This window comes from Mobula hypostoma, chromosome 9, assembly GCF_963921235.1.
Source record: "Mobula hypostoma chromosome 9, sMobHyp1.1, whole genome shotgun sequence".
In the NCBI taxonomy this organism is placed as follows: Eukaryota; Metazoa; Chordata; class Chondrichthyes; order Myliobatiformes; family Myliobatidae; genus Mobula; species Mobula hypostoma.
The window spans coordinates 59418782-59433808 of NC_086105.1; the positions used below are offsets into that span (position 1 = coordinate 59418782).

A 15027-nucleotide genomic window follows, 5' to 3' on the forward strand; every position below is an offset into this window, starting at 1 on the left:
ACACCATCTCTAACCCATTTCGCTCTCACCTCACCCTGAAAACTCAGAATTAGTGATTTTTTCCTTATAGGGAAGTTAACTGAATATTTTAGCTGTGAAATTAAAACAAAAAGTGGTTCCATTAGACAAACGCAGCATGGATTCAGAAAGGGCAGGTCCTGTTTGACAAACTTACTGGAGTTCTTTGAGGACATAATGAGTGCTGTGGATAGAAGGGAACAGGTGAATGTCGCATACAGTGCAGAGGAGGTTCACCAGGTTGAAGCCAGAGATGAAGGGGTTAACCTATGAGGAGAGATTGAGTCGCCTGGAACTATACTCTCTGGAGTTCAGAAGAACGAGAGGGGATCTTATAGAAAGATACAAAATTTTGAAAGGGATAAATAAGATAGAATTAGGAAAGTTGTTTCCATTGGTAGGTGAGACTAGAACTAGGGGACATTGCCTCAAGATTCAGGGGAGAAGATTTAGGACAGAGATGAGGAGAAACTATTTTTCCCAGAGAGTGGTGAATCTGTGGAATTCTCTGCCCAGGGAAGCAGTTGAGGCTTCTTCACTAAATATATTTAAGAAACAGATAGGTTTTTACATAGTAAGTGAATTAAAGGGCTATGGAGAAAAGGCAGGTAGATGGAGCTGAGTTTACGGACAGATCAGCCATGATCTTATTAAATGATGGGACAGGCCCGATGGGCCGGATGGCCTACTCCTGCTCCTATTTATGTTCTTCATGTTCTTAAAAAAAATGATCACTTACAGATTCATAAGCCCTCAAACGAATTAGTGATTCCCCCAGTTCCTTGTCTTTTTCTTTTGCATCTTTCTCTGCAATCTCTGCAATTCGTTGTGCTTCAATGGCTGTTTTCTCCGATGCCCGTAGCTTCTCCTGTAGTGCTCCGATTCTGGATTGCTGATTAAGTGCTGGAAAACCTTGAAGAAGCCAGAACTGTGTTACAGTGCCAAACTGATCCACACCTACTACTAAGTTACTTTACATTTAGATTGTGTAAATGTCTACAGTAATTCAAAGTCAAACCCTCAAATCCCTTATTTGTTATGCATCACCCAGCTTCAAAATTTCCAAATAATTGATGTACTTAAGAAACAAAAATAGTTCCATAACTTCCCTCTGCTAAGATGCTGCTCTTAATTACTCCCCAATTTTCCTGGTACATAACCATTTTTCTGTCAGTTATGGCCTCCTCTACTGCCACATTGACGCCATTCTCAGGTTGGAGGAGCACCTCTTTTCCCAGCTGGGTAGCATCCAATTTGACAGTATGAACATCAATTTCCCAAAATGTTGACCATCTATTTCTCTCCATAGATGCTGCTGAGATCTTCCAGCATTCTGTGTTTGTTGTTCTGGATTTGCAACATTTGCAGAATCCGTTGTGTTTACAAGTTGCTGTCCAATTTGCTATTTTCTCCCCAATCCTTAACCTTCTTGTAACCCGTTTTCTGAAAATAGATTTCCACCAGAGCCACCATTCACTAATTTCAAAGTCCATTGGAGTTTACTTTCCAGATTTACATTTCACTTCTTTTTAAACTCAACCAGTTATTAATTTCTTTTTTACCTGAAGGTTCCAGAAGTTGCTAAACAACTGTGGGAAAATCAACCCCAGATGGCTACCTTTGCTTTTGACCGTAGCTGCTATAAAGGACACTAACAAACACACTTCCACACTCAACTGAATATGTTTTTTTAAATAGCCTCCTCTATTTCCTCAATTTCCCTCAGGGTCCTTAGACCAAACTAATCATCTATCAGTACCTCTTCCTTAAGATCCACTAATTCCTCTGGTAATGTCCTACTACTTCACCTTTAATGCCGTTTTTAATAAATTTGGCCATTTACCTCCTTCATTTTCAATCTCACCATAATATTTCAACAGCTTCAATCATTTAGGATGTTCTGTATACATTCATATCATTTACTTGCTTCATAACATATACAAAATAACAAGTACTTGATTCCTTCTCGAGCTGCAATTTTAAATCTTCGATGATTTGAGCATTTGTATTCATCTCATTGGTGTACTGTTCTATTTGCTCCAACAAAACCTTAACTTGGTTGTCTCGCTCTTGCAGAATCTGCAAAAAGAAAAAGAAAAATTGTATTCACTTCTTATTTATTTAGATATACAGCATGGTAACAGGCCCTTCTGGCCCACAAACCTGTGCTGCCCAATTACATCCATGTGACCAATTATCCTGCTAACCCATATGCCTGCCTTTTAAATGTGGACGGAAACAATACTACACGGAGGAAACCCACAAGGTCACAAGGAGAATGTACAAACTTCTTACAGACAAAGGTGGAAATGAACCCAGGTCCCTGCCACTATAATAATGCTACGCCAACAGCTACATTACTGTGCCTTAAAAGCAGACCTTTTAAAAATAAATAGTAATAATAACAAATGAGAAATCTAATCTAAGCATTAACAGAAGCAAGAGTCTTATAGTTTTTTTATATTGTGTTTTTCCCCGATCTTTCTCATTTTTGTGTGCGGGGGAAGGGGACTTGGGGGGTTGATGAGCCTGTTCTGTTTTTGTTCCATTATTTTGTGTGGGGGGGGAGGAGGGGGGGATTTGGGGGTTGATGATCATGGTCCCGTTCTTTTCTCTCTTGGTTTTGTGGTTATCTGGAGAAGAATAATTTCAGACTTGTATACTTTGATTATAAATTAACCTTTGAACATTTACAAAGCTCAGTGCATGATGTTTATTTGCCAATGGTCTTTATCCTCTCTCAAATATTCTGTCTCCAAAACTTGAGCATTAAGTGTCGGCATGGGGTGGGGGGGGGGGGTGTCATGATGACAGGATGCTGGTGAGACTGAACTTAGTGTTGTGTTCAGTTTTGACTGTCCTGCTATAGGAAAGATGTCATTAAACTGAAAAGTGTGCAGAAAAGATTCACAAGAACTTGAGGGATTGAGCTACAGGGAGAAATTGCACAGGCTAGAAATTTATTTCTTGGACTGTAGGAGATAGGAGAAGTGGTCTTATAGAACTGTGTAAAATCATAAGGGGCTTACGGAGGGTGAACACACACAGTATTTTTCAGAGGGTTGGGAAATAAAGAACTTGCAGCCGTAGGTTTAAGGTAAGATGAGAAAGATTTAACAGGAGCCCGAAGGGCAGCTTTTTTAACAAGTTGTTTTTACATAAAGTGAAATCCAATAGTATGAATGGCAGTGATGCTTCACTACCAGATGAACTCAATGCCTTCTACGCCCGCTTTGAAAGGGAGAATTCAACTACAGCTGTGAAGATCCCTGCTACACCGAATGACCCTGTGATCTCTGTTTCAGAGGCCGATGTCAGGCTGTCTTTAAAGAGAGTGAACCCTTGGAAATGGAAGGTCCTGATGGAGTACCCGGTAAGGCTCTGAAAACCTGTGGCAACCAACCAGCAGGAGTATTCAAGGACATTTTCAACCTCTTACTGCTACGGGCAGAAGTTCCCACTTGCTTCAAAAAGACAACAATTATACCAGTGCCTAAGAAGAAAAATGTGATCTGCCTTAATGATTATCGCCCAGTAGCGCTCATATCTACAGTGATGAAATGCTTTGACGGGTTGGTTATGACTAGGCTGAACTCCTGCCTCAGCAAGGACCTGGACCCATTGCAATTTGCCTATCTCCACAATAGTTGAACGGCAGATGCAATCGCAATGGCTCTCCACACGGCTTTAGACCACCTAGACAACACAACGCCTACGTCAGAATGCTGTCATCAACTATAGCTCAGCATTTAAACCATCATTCCCACAATCCTGATTGAGAAGTTGCAGAACCTGGGCCTCTGTACCTCCCTCTGCAATTGGATCCTCGACTTCCTAACTGGAAGACCACAATCTCTGTGGATTGGTGATAACATATCCTCCTCGCTGATGATCAACACTGGCGCACCTCGGGTGTGTGTTTAGCCCACTGCTCTACTCTCTGTATACACATGACTGTGTGGCTAGGCATAGCTCAAATACCATCTATAAATTTGCTGATGATACAACCACTGTTGGTAGAATCTCAGGTGGTGACGAGAGGGCATACAGGTGTGAGCTATGCCAACTAGTGGAGTGGTGCCACAGCATCAACCTGGCACTCAATGTCAGTAAGATGAAAGAGCTGATTGTAGACTTCAGGAAGGGTAAGATGAAGGAACACATACCAATCCTCATCGAGATCAGAAGTGGAGAGAGTGAGCAGTTTCAAGTTCCTGTTTGTCAAGATCTGAGGATCTAACCTGGTCCCAACATATCGATGTAGTTATAAAGAAGGCAAGACAGCGGCTATATTTCATTAGGAGTTTGAAGAGGTTTGGCATGTCAACAAATACACTCAAAAACTTCTATAGATGTACCGTGGAGAGCATTCTGACTGGCTGCATCACTGACTCGTAAGGGGGGGGTGGGGGGCGGAGCTACTGCACAGGACCGAAAGAAGGTTGTAAATCTAGTTAGCTCCATCTTGGGTATTAGCTTACAAAGTACCCAGGACATCTTTAGAGAGCGGTGTCTCAGAAAGGCAGCATCCATTATTAAGGACCTCCAGCACCCAGGTCATGCCCTTTTCTCACTGTTGCCATCAGGTAGGAGGTACAGAAGCCTGAAGGCACACACTCAGTGATTCAAGAACAGCTTCTTCCCCTCTGCCATCCAATTCCTAAATGGACTTTGAACCCTTGGACACTACCTTACCTTTTTTAAAAATATACAGTGTTTCTGGGTTTTTTTGCACATTTTTTAAGCTATTCAATATATGTATACTGTAATTGATTTATTATTATTATATTTTTTTTCTCTTCTATATCATGTATTACATTGAACTGCTGCTGCTAAGTTAACAAATTTCACATCACATGCCGGTGATAATAAACCCGATTCTGATTCAAAGGGTGATATGTATGTACAAGTAGTGGCCAGAGGAAGGGTCAAGGCTGGTACAATAACAACTTTTATAAGACTTTTGGACCAGGTACATGGATTCAAAGTTCAAAGTAAATTTATTATTAAAGTACATATATGCTCCATGAGATTAATTTTCTTGCAGACATTCACAAAGAAATACAATGGAATACGAAACTAAAAAGACTGACAAATCAACCAATATGCAAAAGACAAATTGCAAATACAAAAAAAATGAATAAGCAATAAAAAAAAATACTGAAAGCATGAATTGTAGAGACCTTGAAAGTGATTGGAAAGGTTTAGATGCCTGCAAGCCAAATGGTGGCTAATAGATCCAGTTTGGATGGAGCATCTTGGCTGGAATGGCACCAGTAAGGACCAAGTCCTGTTTCTGTGCTGCATAACTCTATGATTCCAAAATACAGTGGCTTCCAGTTAATTGGGACAGCTCCTAAAGAACAAAAATTAATCAAGAAAATACCCAGGATTCTCTTTGTTTATTTGGGATGCTATGCCACTTAATTGGGACTGGAGACTGCTGCCAAACAGTTTTTAACAAGCATCAGTTGTGTGCATGTGCATGGCCATTAGATACTACACTGTATTTAGAGCGAAAAGTTTTGAAATAGTGTCGAATGCATGTGTTTAAAATAAAACTGTAGATGCCAATAATCTAAAAAAAAGACAGAAAATGCTGGATATGCTCTGCTTGGCCAACTGAGTACCAGTTTGAGTACCATAATTTGCTAAACATGGATATGTACCTCTTTGATTTAAATCTATGACATAATACTAAAATAAATTTGGTAGCAATCGAAAACTATGAAACGCAACCATCTCTCACTGCTCCCCATCTGTAATTTCTTCGGCTCTTCAACTTTTCGACCACATTTTGACTCAGACTCGCCTATCATTTTGGATCTCCCCCTCCCCCTCCAACTTTCAAATCTCTTACTCACTCTTCCTTCAGTTAGTCCTGACGAAGGGTCTCGGCCTGAAACGTCGACTGTAGCTCTTCCTAGAGATGCTGCCTGGCCTGCTGCGTTCACCAGCAACTTTGATGTGTGTTGCGAAAACTATGAAATTTCTTTTTAATTTTATAAAAGGGCAAACTGATGCATTCTTCCTCATTTGAGAGAATATTTGAAAAAATATTTAAAATGGACCTCAAGTAAAATAACCAAAGCTTCATGGAACCCAGTCTCCCCTCCATGGGCTCTGCCTAAACTTCTTACTGCTTCAGTAAAGCAGCCAGCACAATTAAAGAGCCCACTCACTCCAGACGTTCTCTCTTCTCTGCTCTCCCATCGGCGGAAGATGAAAACTTGAAAAGTACCATGCCCCTAGGCTCAAGGACAGCTTCCACCCTGCTCTTACAAAACTATTGAATGGTTCCCTAAAGTGATAAGATGGACTCTTTACTTCACAATCTAATTTGTTATGACCTTGCAACTTACTATCTACTTGCATTACACTTCCTCTGTAGCTGTTACACTTCATTCTGCCTTCTGTAATTGTTTCCCTTGTATATCTCAATGCACTGTGTAAGCAATTTATAGTCCTAGAGCACTATTACACAGAAACACGCGTTCATCCTAGCTAAGCCCTGCCGAACCGTTATTCTGCCAAGTCTCATCAACCCACACCTGAACCATAGCCTTCCATATCACTCCCACTCATGTGCCTATCCAAACCTCTTAAATGTTGAGAGAGAGCCTGCATCCAGCACCTCCACTGGCAAATCATTCCACACTTTAACACCCTGAGTGAACTTGTTCCCCCTCATGTCCCCCTTAAATGTTTTACCTTCCACACTTAACTAGTTCTAGTCTCAGCCAACCTCAGTGGAAAAAGCCTGATTGCATTTACTCTATCGATACTCATCATTTTGCATACCTCCATCAGATCTAGAGGCAGTTTCCAACAAGAAGGTTTGGTGTGCAGGAGTCCGTGAGGTCATGAAGAGTTAGACTCGACTTAACGACTGAACAACATCAAATCTACCCTCATTCTCCTAGGCTCCAGGGGCTAAAATCAAAGGTTCTTTTTATTGGCAAAGTATGTAAATAACAATACAATCCTAACCTCTTTTGTATGAACAGTATGCAAGACAAATTGTACCATACCTCGGTAAATAAGACAATAATAAACCAATTCAGATTCCAATTTCAGCAAACAAAAAGGGTGGTTTTGTTTGAAATTTAATGTATCTTCTTAAATAACATTTCAAATTATCAAAGGCAGAATCGTCATAACTAATTTCAATGCCAGTAACCTTTACTGGAATTTGTGCGAGGTACAAGATGATCAGAAAACTCCTGTTAGGCTGAGTGACGAGATTCTCTTGGAAAGAAAGGCAGTGAGAGAAAATATAAAATAACGCAAAGTTAGTAAAGCAACTTTATAATGAACATTAAAGCGGAATACTTACAATTAAGAGTTCTTCTATGGCCTAATGATGATCATGATAAATGGAAAGCATTGGGAAAGGATGAATACAAGAGGTTGTGACAACTATTTAGTTATAACAGATGCAAAATGAATCTGGCAAGAAACAAAGCATGACCCAAAAAAAAAATCAAAACTCTAAAACTTCAAGAGGAAATTCCAATCTGTCCGGCTCTTTTACCTGTTGCAGATTAATGACGCTGTTCTTGTCACTGTCTAACTCAGCAAATATAAGTTTAGATCGGAGATCTTGCAGCTTCTCCTGATATTCTCTGATTTCATTATCCTTGGCAAATAACACTTTCTGAAAGAGTGTTTAACAACAATCGTAAAAATTATAATTTAAGTTTTAAACGGTAGTAACAAATAAAACATTCCTGAGTAGAGTATACAATTTACCTTCCACTCCTCAATTTTTGTGTTTACTGCCATCATTACAGGATCCTCCTCTTCTGTTACTGCTCGGAGCCGGTCAGTAAGATCTTGTACCTGAAATGATAGTATGACATTGCTGGCAGAAACAGTTAAACTTCACAAAGGTGTGCTCAAGATGAAGATGGCTTTTCTCTTAATTGTAAGTCAGCTGAAAATAAGTATCTCCAAGCACAAGACTCAATGACTGACTCAGTGATTGCCCCTCCCAACAGTTTTCTTTGGTGGATGGGGTGGTTAAGGAGGTGTATGGTATGTTGGCCTAGTATGGTATGGCATGGCATGCATGTTCATTAGTCAGTGCATTGTGTTAAAGACGCACGAGGTTTATAAAACTCTGGCTGACCAGACTTGAAATATTGTGTTCAATTCTGATCGCTTCACTAGAGGAAGTTTTAGAGGGTACAGAGGAGATTTACCAGGATTAGAGATTATGTTTTATGAGGATAGGTTGAGTCAGGGCTTTTCTCTTTGGGGACAAGGATGAGAGGTGACCTGATAGAGGTGTACAAGATGACAAGAAGCATAGATAGAGTGTACAGCCAGAGATTTTTTTCCCTAATATGAAGGGGTATGATTTTAAAGTGATCGGGGAGAAGCATGGGGGGGGGCGGGAATGCAGAGGCAGTTTAAAAAATATATATATTAAAGAGAGAGTGGTGGATGCGTGGAACACACTGCTAGAGCTGTAGTAGAGGCAGACATATTAGGGATATTTAAAAGATTCTTAGATAGGCATTAGGATGAAAGAAAAAAAAATGGAGGGTTATATGGGAGGGAAGGGTATGAGTGATGTTACAGTAGGTTAAGAGGTCAGCACAACATTGTTGCCCGAAGGATCTGCATTGTGCTCTACTGTTTTGTTCAATGTTCATTAAAAACAAACACCAACTCTCAAACATATGTAGTGCCTTGCTCCTTTAGTTGATGACTGTTTATGACACCTGATTCAAATTTATCGTACACATTTCTAAATCTCTCAATCTGAAAACCTTCTAAATATCAAAGTATGAGCTTTCACTATCTCAAAGTTATTAATTTTTAAAAAATATACAGATTTGGAATTTCTCCGAACATTTGTTTGTGGCCTAAAGAATGACCACAAGCAGACCACAGGGGAAGAAATTAGCCTCCAGTCACATTAAACTTCCCATATAATGTAGTATGAAGTCATTGGAACCAAATTTTAGAATCATAATTCGATACACTTATCACGCATTTAGCATATGCAAACCATACAAGCATCTTCCTCAAACGGACTATAAACTAACATTTATTTCTTTCAAATTTGTCATATAGCAACTGGCCTGCTCTAACCAATTACGTGGCAAGTCGATCCAAGAAGTGCAAATAATGTTTGACCACTATATTCAGGCCAAGATAGTTACATGATAGATGGAAAGAAGTAATATTAATCCTACACATGAAAAAAATTATTTAAGAAAAGAGTCTTTGCAGACTCTAATGGTCTTTCGAGAAACTTCTGTCCAAGTTGCTTCAAATAATTATAAGGGTCAACTTATTTTGAAGTTGTTTAATTCTTCTGTTCAAGTAACTCAATTTCTGTTATTATTTAGCCTGACTGTATATGTCAGTGGGTCATATAATGGCTCTGGTAATCATGCAGCCACAAAATTGTTATGTTTAGAAAGTATTATTTTGAGATAATAATTGAACATTACAGACCCAGTCTAACAATTAACAAAAGCTTAAAAATCCACATCATTGATATGCTCCATCACTTCTGCATCGGTGATTCCATTTTATTTACAGTAACACACACAAGATACTGGAGGAACTCAGCAATACCTCTTCCACCTATTATCTCCTGGCTACTTACTTCATCCCCCACTTCACTCACCCACTCATCTCCCCCCTCACCTGGTCTCAACCATCACCCAACAGCTTGTACTCCAACTCCTCCTCCCACCTTCTTATTCTGGTTTAGCCCCCTTCCTTCCCAGTCCTGATAAAGTTCATGGCTTAATTGTGTACTATTTATTCCCCTCCATTAATGCTGCCTGAATTGCTGAGTTCCTTCAGCATTTTGTGTGTTGCTCAAGATTTCAAGCATCTGCAGAACCTCTTATGTTTACCATATTTCCATTTCTATGAGTAAATACCAGTATAAGCTTTAACAAATTATGGACGATGCTCCTCTTCCCTGGTTTAACAGAAGCCAAACGATATTTCTTATCTTGGCACACCAACCTAACAGTAATTCTTTAACATTTTAAGCTGGATCCATAAGGAAATAAGGACACTCTCTTTTAAGATCATTAACTGATAAGAACACATTCCTTTAAGACCAGAAGAGCAAGGCAGTTCAGCCCATTGATTCTACTCCATCATTCTATCATGGCTGATCTTTCTCAACCCTATTCCCACTCTTCCTCTTCCTCCCTGTGACTCTTAAACCTCTTACAAATCAAGAACCTGTCAATCTCAGCCTTAACTACAATTAATAAATGGGCCCCACAGCCCTCTATGGCTATAAATTTCACAGATTCATCAGCCTCTGGAGAAAGAAATTCCTCTTTTTCTCTTGTATTATGCATTTTTGCATTTTTTAACTATAATCCATCAAAACTGTCCTAAACTATTTGAAGCTAAATTTGCTCTTATCAAATATTAACTTTTGATTTTGGAATGAGAGGTAAAAATAGAAACAAGGCTAAATCAATGCTATTGGGATTTAGTAAAAAGAACATTTTTTCCTTAATTTACGTCTCAGTCACCAATTCATGCTGTTAGTTTCTCTTTCTCAGATTAACTGCTTTTCCTATCTCTCCAACTAAACTCCCATGTAAAGTAATCTTGTGTTGAGAGACCTTTTCTTTCTGGAGATCAGTGGGTCAGGCTCACTCCCTATACAATCTCCTTCCCTACCACACTGGACATGTCTAAAATTCCCCACGAAGATGGAAGTTTGCAGAGATCAGTGCATGACATCAGTCACAGATAAGAACTCTAGTGTATTTCCAAATTCAAGTGCCCTGGCATTATAGACTACTGACACATATTATTCAGTTAGATTTGGTTATTGGAATTAACACAGAGCCTTGCCTGAAATAACAGCTGATCCTTTTCCCTTTTGAACTGATCCATGGTCTTATCAGTTTGCTGGACAATCATCTTCATTCTGTTGTATTCATCAGTCATCTGCTCCATCTCTTGCGCAGACTCCTTCAGATTGCTCTGCATCTCTTTGTTCTGTGCCTCCAGCTTTTCATTGGCTTCAGACAAATTCTAGAGAGCATTGGAAGGAAAATAATTTAATTAAGATATTAGTTTTATTTGTCACATGTACATTGAAACATTCAGTGAAATTTCTTGTTGCATCAAACCAAATCAGCGAGGATTATACTGGGGCAACCCGCAATTGTCATTATGCTTCCAGTGCCAAAAAAAGTAACCCCAGAACTCACTAACCCTAACTGTTTATCTTTGGAATATGAGAGGAAACAAAATCCTTACAAGAGCAATAACAATATTTATTCCGATAGGTACTTAGCAGTAAAATATAAAGAATATTTAAAGTACCTGAATTTCATCTAAATACTGTGCGAGCTCCATGTTCTTCTTGGAAAGTTGAGTTCTGTAGTCCGATTCATCACCCCTCCTGTTAAGAAGAGTCTCTCGCTGAGAATCAATTTGCTTCTGATAATCCACAACATCTTGGCGCAGTTGATCATTCTGCAAAAAAAAAGGAATAGAAAATCAGAATTGATCCAACAATTAAACAATCCAAAAAATCTGAAGACTAAGTAAATGATTCAAGTGCACATGCACTATTGGAGATCACTGATTACTTAGCTCCAGTTGGGTAAAGCTCTCTTACCTTTCTTTTAAGTCCTTTTTTCTTTGACAAAGTAAAGAGAATGATGTGAATGGAAGAAAGAAAAGACTAAGATACTGAAGAACAAGAATAAATATTTTAGTGAGAAAATATTTGACAGCAAATAAAATTAACCAAGCAGGGCTGGAGATGAATAGAAACTAAAATAAAGCTTTAAGTAGTTAAATTTTATTGAACATTTATTCAAATCTGAATGATATCAGATTCACTGACCTCCCTTCTTAGCTTGTTGTTTTCATTTTCTATTTCCTTGATACGAATTCCCACCTGAAAGAAAAGCAAAATATATAATGCCACAAACAAGAAATATACAATTTAAAAGCAGTAACAAAACAGATAACATTTAAAAATATAATTAAAACTAAACTGCATTATGAAACTATACTTTCAGTGCTTTGTGTAATTGTAGAATATAGCACAGGAATAGGCCAGTTGGCCCACAGGAGGATGATATGAAACATCATGAAATCTGGCTGACTGGTGTGCTTCCATTCTATATATTCCATACAATTCAATCATTCCTTACAGCCTTTATTGATTAAATAAACCAAAAGGATTATTTAACAAAAATTTAATTAAAAAGGAATGCGCAAGTTGTTTACTTCCAGAGTTATTTCTGTTCTAAACTCCTTACTTGCTCAACGAGTTTCTTTTCCTTGTTCAGCTCCTTTTCCATTTCAGAAACCTCACGGTCCTTAAACTGCAGCTGATTTTCCAGTTGGCGAAGTTCTTCTCGCAGGAATCTGGTATCACGCCCTCCAGCAGTCACCTGAGCCATCTAGACCAAAAAAAATGGAACACTACTCACCCTCTGAATTCACCAGTATTTTAAGGAAGGGACAGAGAAAAAAAAATCTGATTGTAAGTTACTTCACGGTAACTAAAATCAACACACATACACAAGAACCTATACCTGTATATTTCAATTAATTACAAAAACATCAAAATCTTACTCTGTTGCAAAAGAAATATATCCATTCCCAAACAACATTCTCACTTAGAGAACAAATTGAACATTAAAATTAACTCCCTCTACCTGGTAACATCCTTGTAAATCTTTTGTTGGTCTCTCTCTTGTCTGTTCTGTTATTTATTTATTATTTACTTAGAGATACAGTATGGTAACATGCCCTTTCTGCCTAGTGAACCCGTGCCACTCAATTACACCCATGTGACTAATTGCCCTTTTAACCCACGTCATGGGAATGTGGGAGGAAACTGGAACACCTGGAGGAAACTCACGTGGTCACGGGGGGAACATACAAACTCCTTACAGATAGCAGTGGAATCGATCCCAGGTCGTTGGGGTTGCAATACTGTTACTCTAACCACTATGCTACCATAATGTTGATGAACAGAGGAACCTTAGTGTTCGAGTTTATAGGTCCATGAAAATAAGGCATTGCAGGTGGGTAGAGTAGAGAAAAGGGCAAACAGCAAGATTCCGTCATAGGTTGGGGTACAGAACTCAAAACTTGGGGTGTTATGTTGCAACTTCAGGAAACACTGTTCAAACTGCACTATACGGAAGTGATTGCACTAAAAAGTGCAGGGGAGATTCACCAGAATGTTGTTTGGATTGGAAGACCTTTGTCATGAGGGGTGTTCATTTTTGTGGCGTGAAGGAGGATACAGGTGATGACCTGATACAGGTATATAAAGGCATAGATAGGGTAGATAGTTGGAACCGTCTTCATCAGAAAAAAGAAACCATAGGTTTAAGCTAAGAGTAAGCAGAAGGGGTTTTTAATAGGATTTTTGAGGGAGAGTTCTATTTTACACAGAATGGTTAACATCTGCAAATTGCTGCTAAAAGAGACCTCATGTAGGCAAACAGGGTTAAAGTGGATGGGCAAAAAGGTTGTCATGGATGTGGTGGGTCAAAGGGACTGTTTCTGCAATGTACAATTCTTAACTGTTTTCGCACCAAAATAGTACAAATACAAGAGATGCTGGAAATCCAGAATAACACGTAGAAAAAGCTGGAGTAGCTCAGCAGATCAGGCAGCATCTATGGAAATGAAAATAGTCAATGTTTTGGGCCAAGGCTCTTCATCAGGACTGGAAAGGAAGGTGGGAAGAAGACAGAATAAGAAGGTGGGTGAAGAGGAGGAGTACAAGCTAGATGATGATAGGTGAAGCCAGGTAGGTGAGGGAGGTGGAATGAAGTGAGAAGCTGGGAGGTGATAGGTGGGACAGGTAAAGGGCTGGTGAGGAAGTAATCTGTTCGAAGAGGAGAGTTAACCAAGGGAGAAAAGAAAGGAGGAGGGGCACCAAGGGTAGGTTTTAGGCACGTGAGGAGAACAGGTAAGAGGGGAACCAGAGCAGGGAATGGAAGAATGGGGGAGGGGAAAAATTATCGAAAGTTAGAGATATCAATGTTCATGCCGTCAGGTTGGAGGCTACCCAGATAGAATGAGGAGTTGCCCCTCCAACCTGAGAGTGGCCTCATCTGACAACAGATCGACATATCTGAATGAGAATGGAGACTGGAATTAAAATGGTTGGCCACCAGGAATTCTTGCTTTTTGCGAATGGAACAAAGGTGATCAATCAAGTGGCCCCCCAATCTACATCGGGTCTCACCAATATAAAGGAAGCCAGGAGCACTGGTACGATAGACCACCACAACAGATATACAGATGAAGTGTTGCCTCACCTGGAAGGACTGTCTGGGGCCCTGAATGGAGATGAGGGAGTAGGTTAAAAGGGCAGGTGTAGCACTTCTTTCACATACAGGGATAAGTGCCAGGAGGGTATTGGTGGAGAGGGACAAACGGACAAGGAAATCATGGAGGGACTGATCCCTACGGAAAGTGAAGAGTGGCGGGGAGGGAGAGTAAAGATGTGTTTGGTAGTAGGATCCCACTGAACAAGGCAGAATGATGTCCTGGATGCAAGGGTTCATGGGGTTCATAACTCTACTCCTGTTAAGGCGGTGAGAAGATGAGGTGAGGGTGGATGCACAGCAAATGCAGGAGATGCAGGTGAGGGCAGCAAAGTGGTGGAGGAAGGGAAACCCAGTGTCTTTGAAGAAGGATAGCTCTGATGTTCTGGAAAGGTTCATCCTGGGAATAGATGCAGCAGAGACAAAGGAACTGAGAAAAGGGAATGGCATTTTTACAGGAGACAGGGTGAAACAAGGTATAGGCGAGATAACCATGGGAATTGGTAGGTTTATAAAAGATATTAGGAGACAGTTGTCCCCAGAGATGGAGACAGAGAGATTGAGAAAGAGAAGAGAGATGTCAGAAATGGACCAAGTGTATTTAAGGGTAGGGTGGGAGTTGGAAGCAAAGTTGATGAAATTGACAAACTCAACAGAGATGCTTGAAGCAACACCATTTTTCTCCCTACATAATGAT

The 15027-nt window shown here is 39.7% G+C and overlaps 1 protein-coding gene across 6 annotated transcripts in view; it reads right to left on the reverse strand.

Moving 5' to 3' along the window:
* The window catches only part of cep290 (centrosomal protein 290), a 164900-nt gene that overhangs the window by 138166 nt on the left and 11707 nt on the right, over positions 1–15027 (reverse strand). For 4 of the 6 annotated variants that reach the window (XM_063058359.1, XM_063058357.1, XM_063058358.1 and 1 more), the window contains exons 6-13: positions 12297–12440; positions 11876–11929; positions 11347–11499; positions 10870–11052; positions 7771–7860; positions 7553–7675; positions 1974–2097; positions 758–930 (exon numbers count right to left, since the gene is read on the reverse strand). In XM_063058359.1, coding sequence (XP_062914429.1) covers positions 758–930; positions 1974–2097; positions 7553–7675; positions 7771–7860; positions 10870–11052; positions 11347–11499; positions 11876–11929; positions 12297–12440 — 1044 coding nt within the window. Of the gene's footprint in view, positions 1–757; positions 931–1973; positions 2098–7552; positions 7676–7770; positions 7861–10869; positions 11053–11346; positions 11500–11875; positions 11930–12296; positions 12474–15027 lie in introns of those variants that run through there. The other 2 variants (XM_063058361.1, XM_063058362.1) reach the window with 2 other exon arrangements.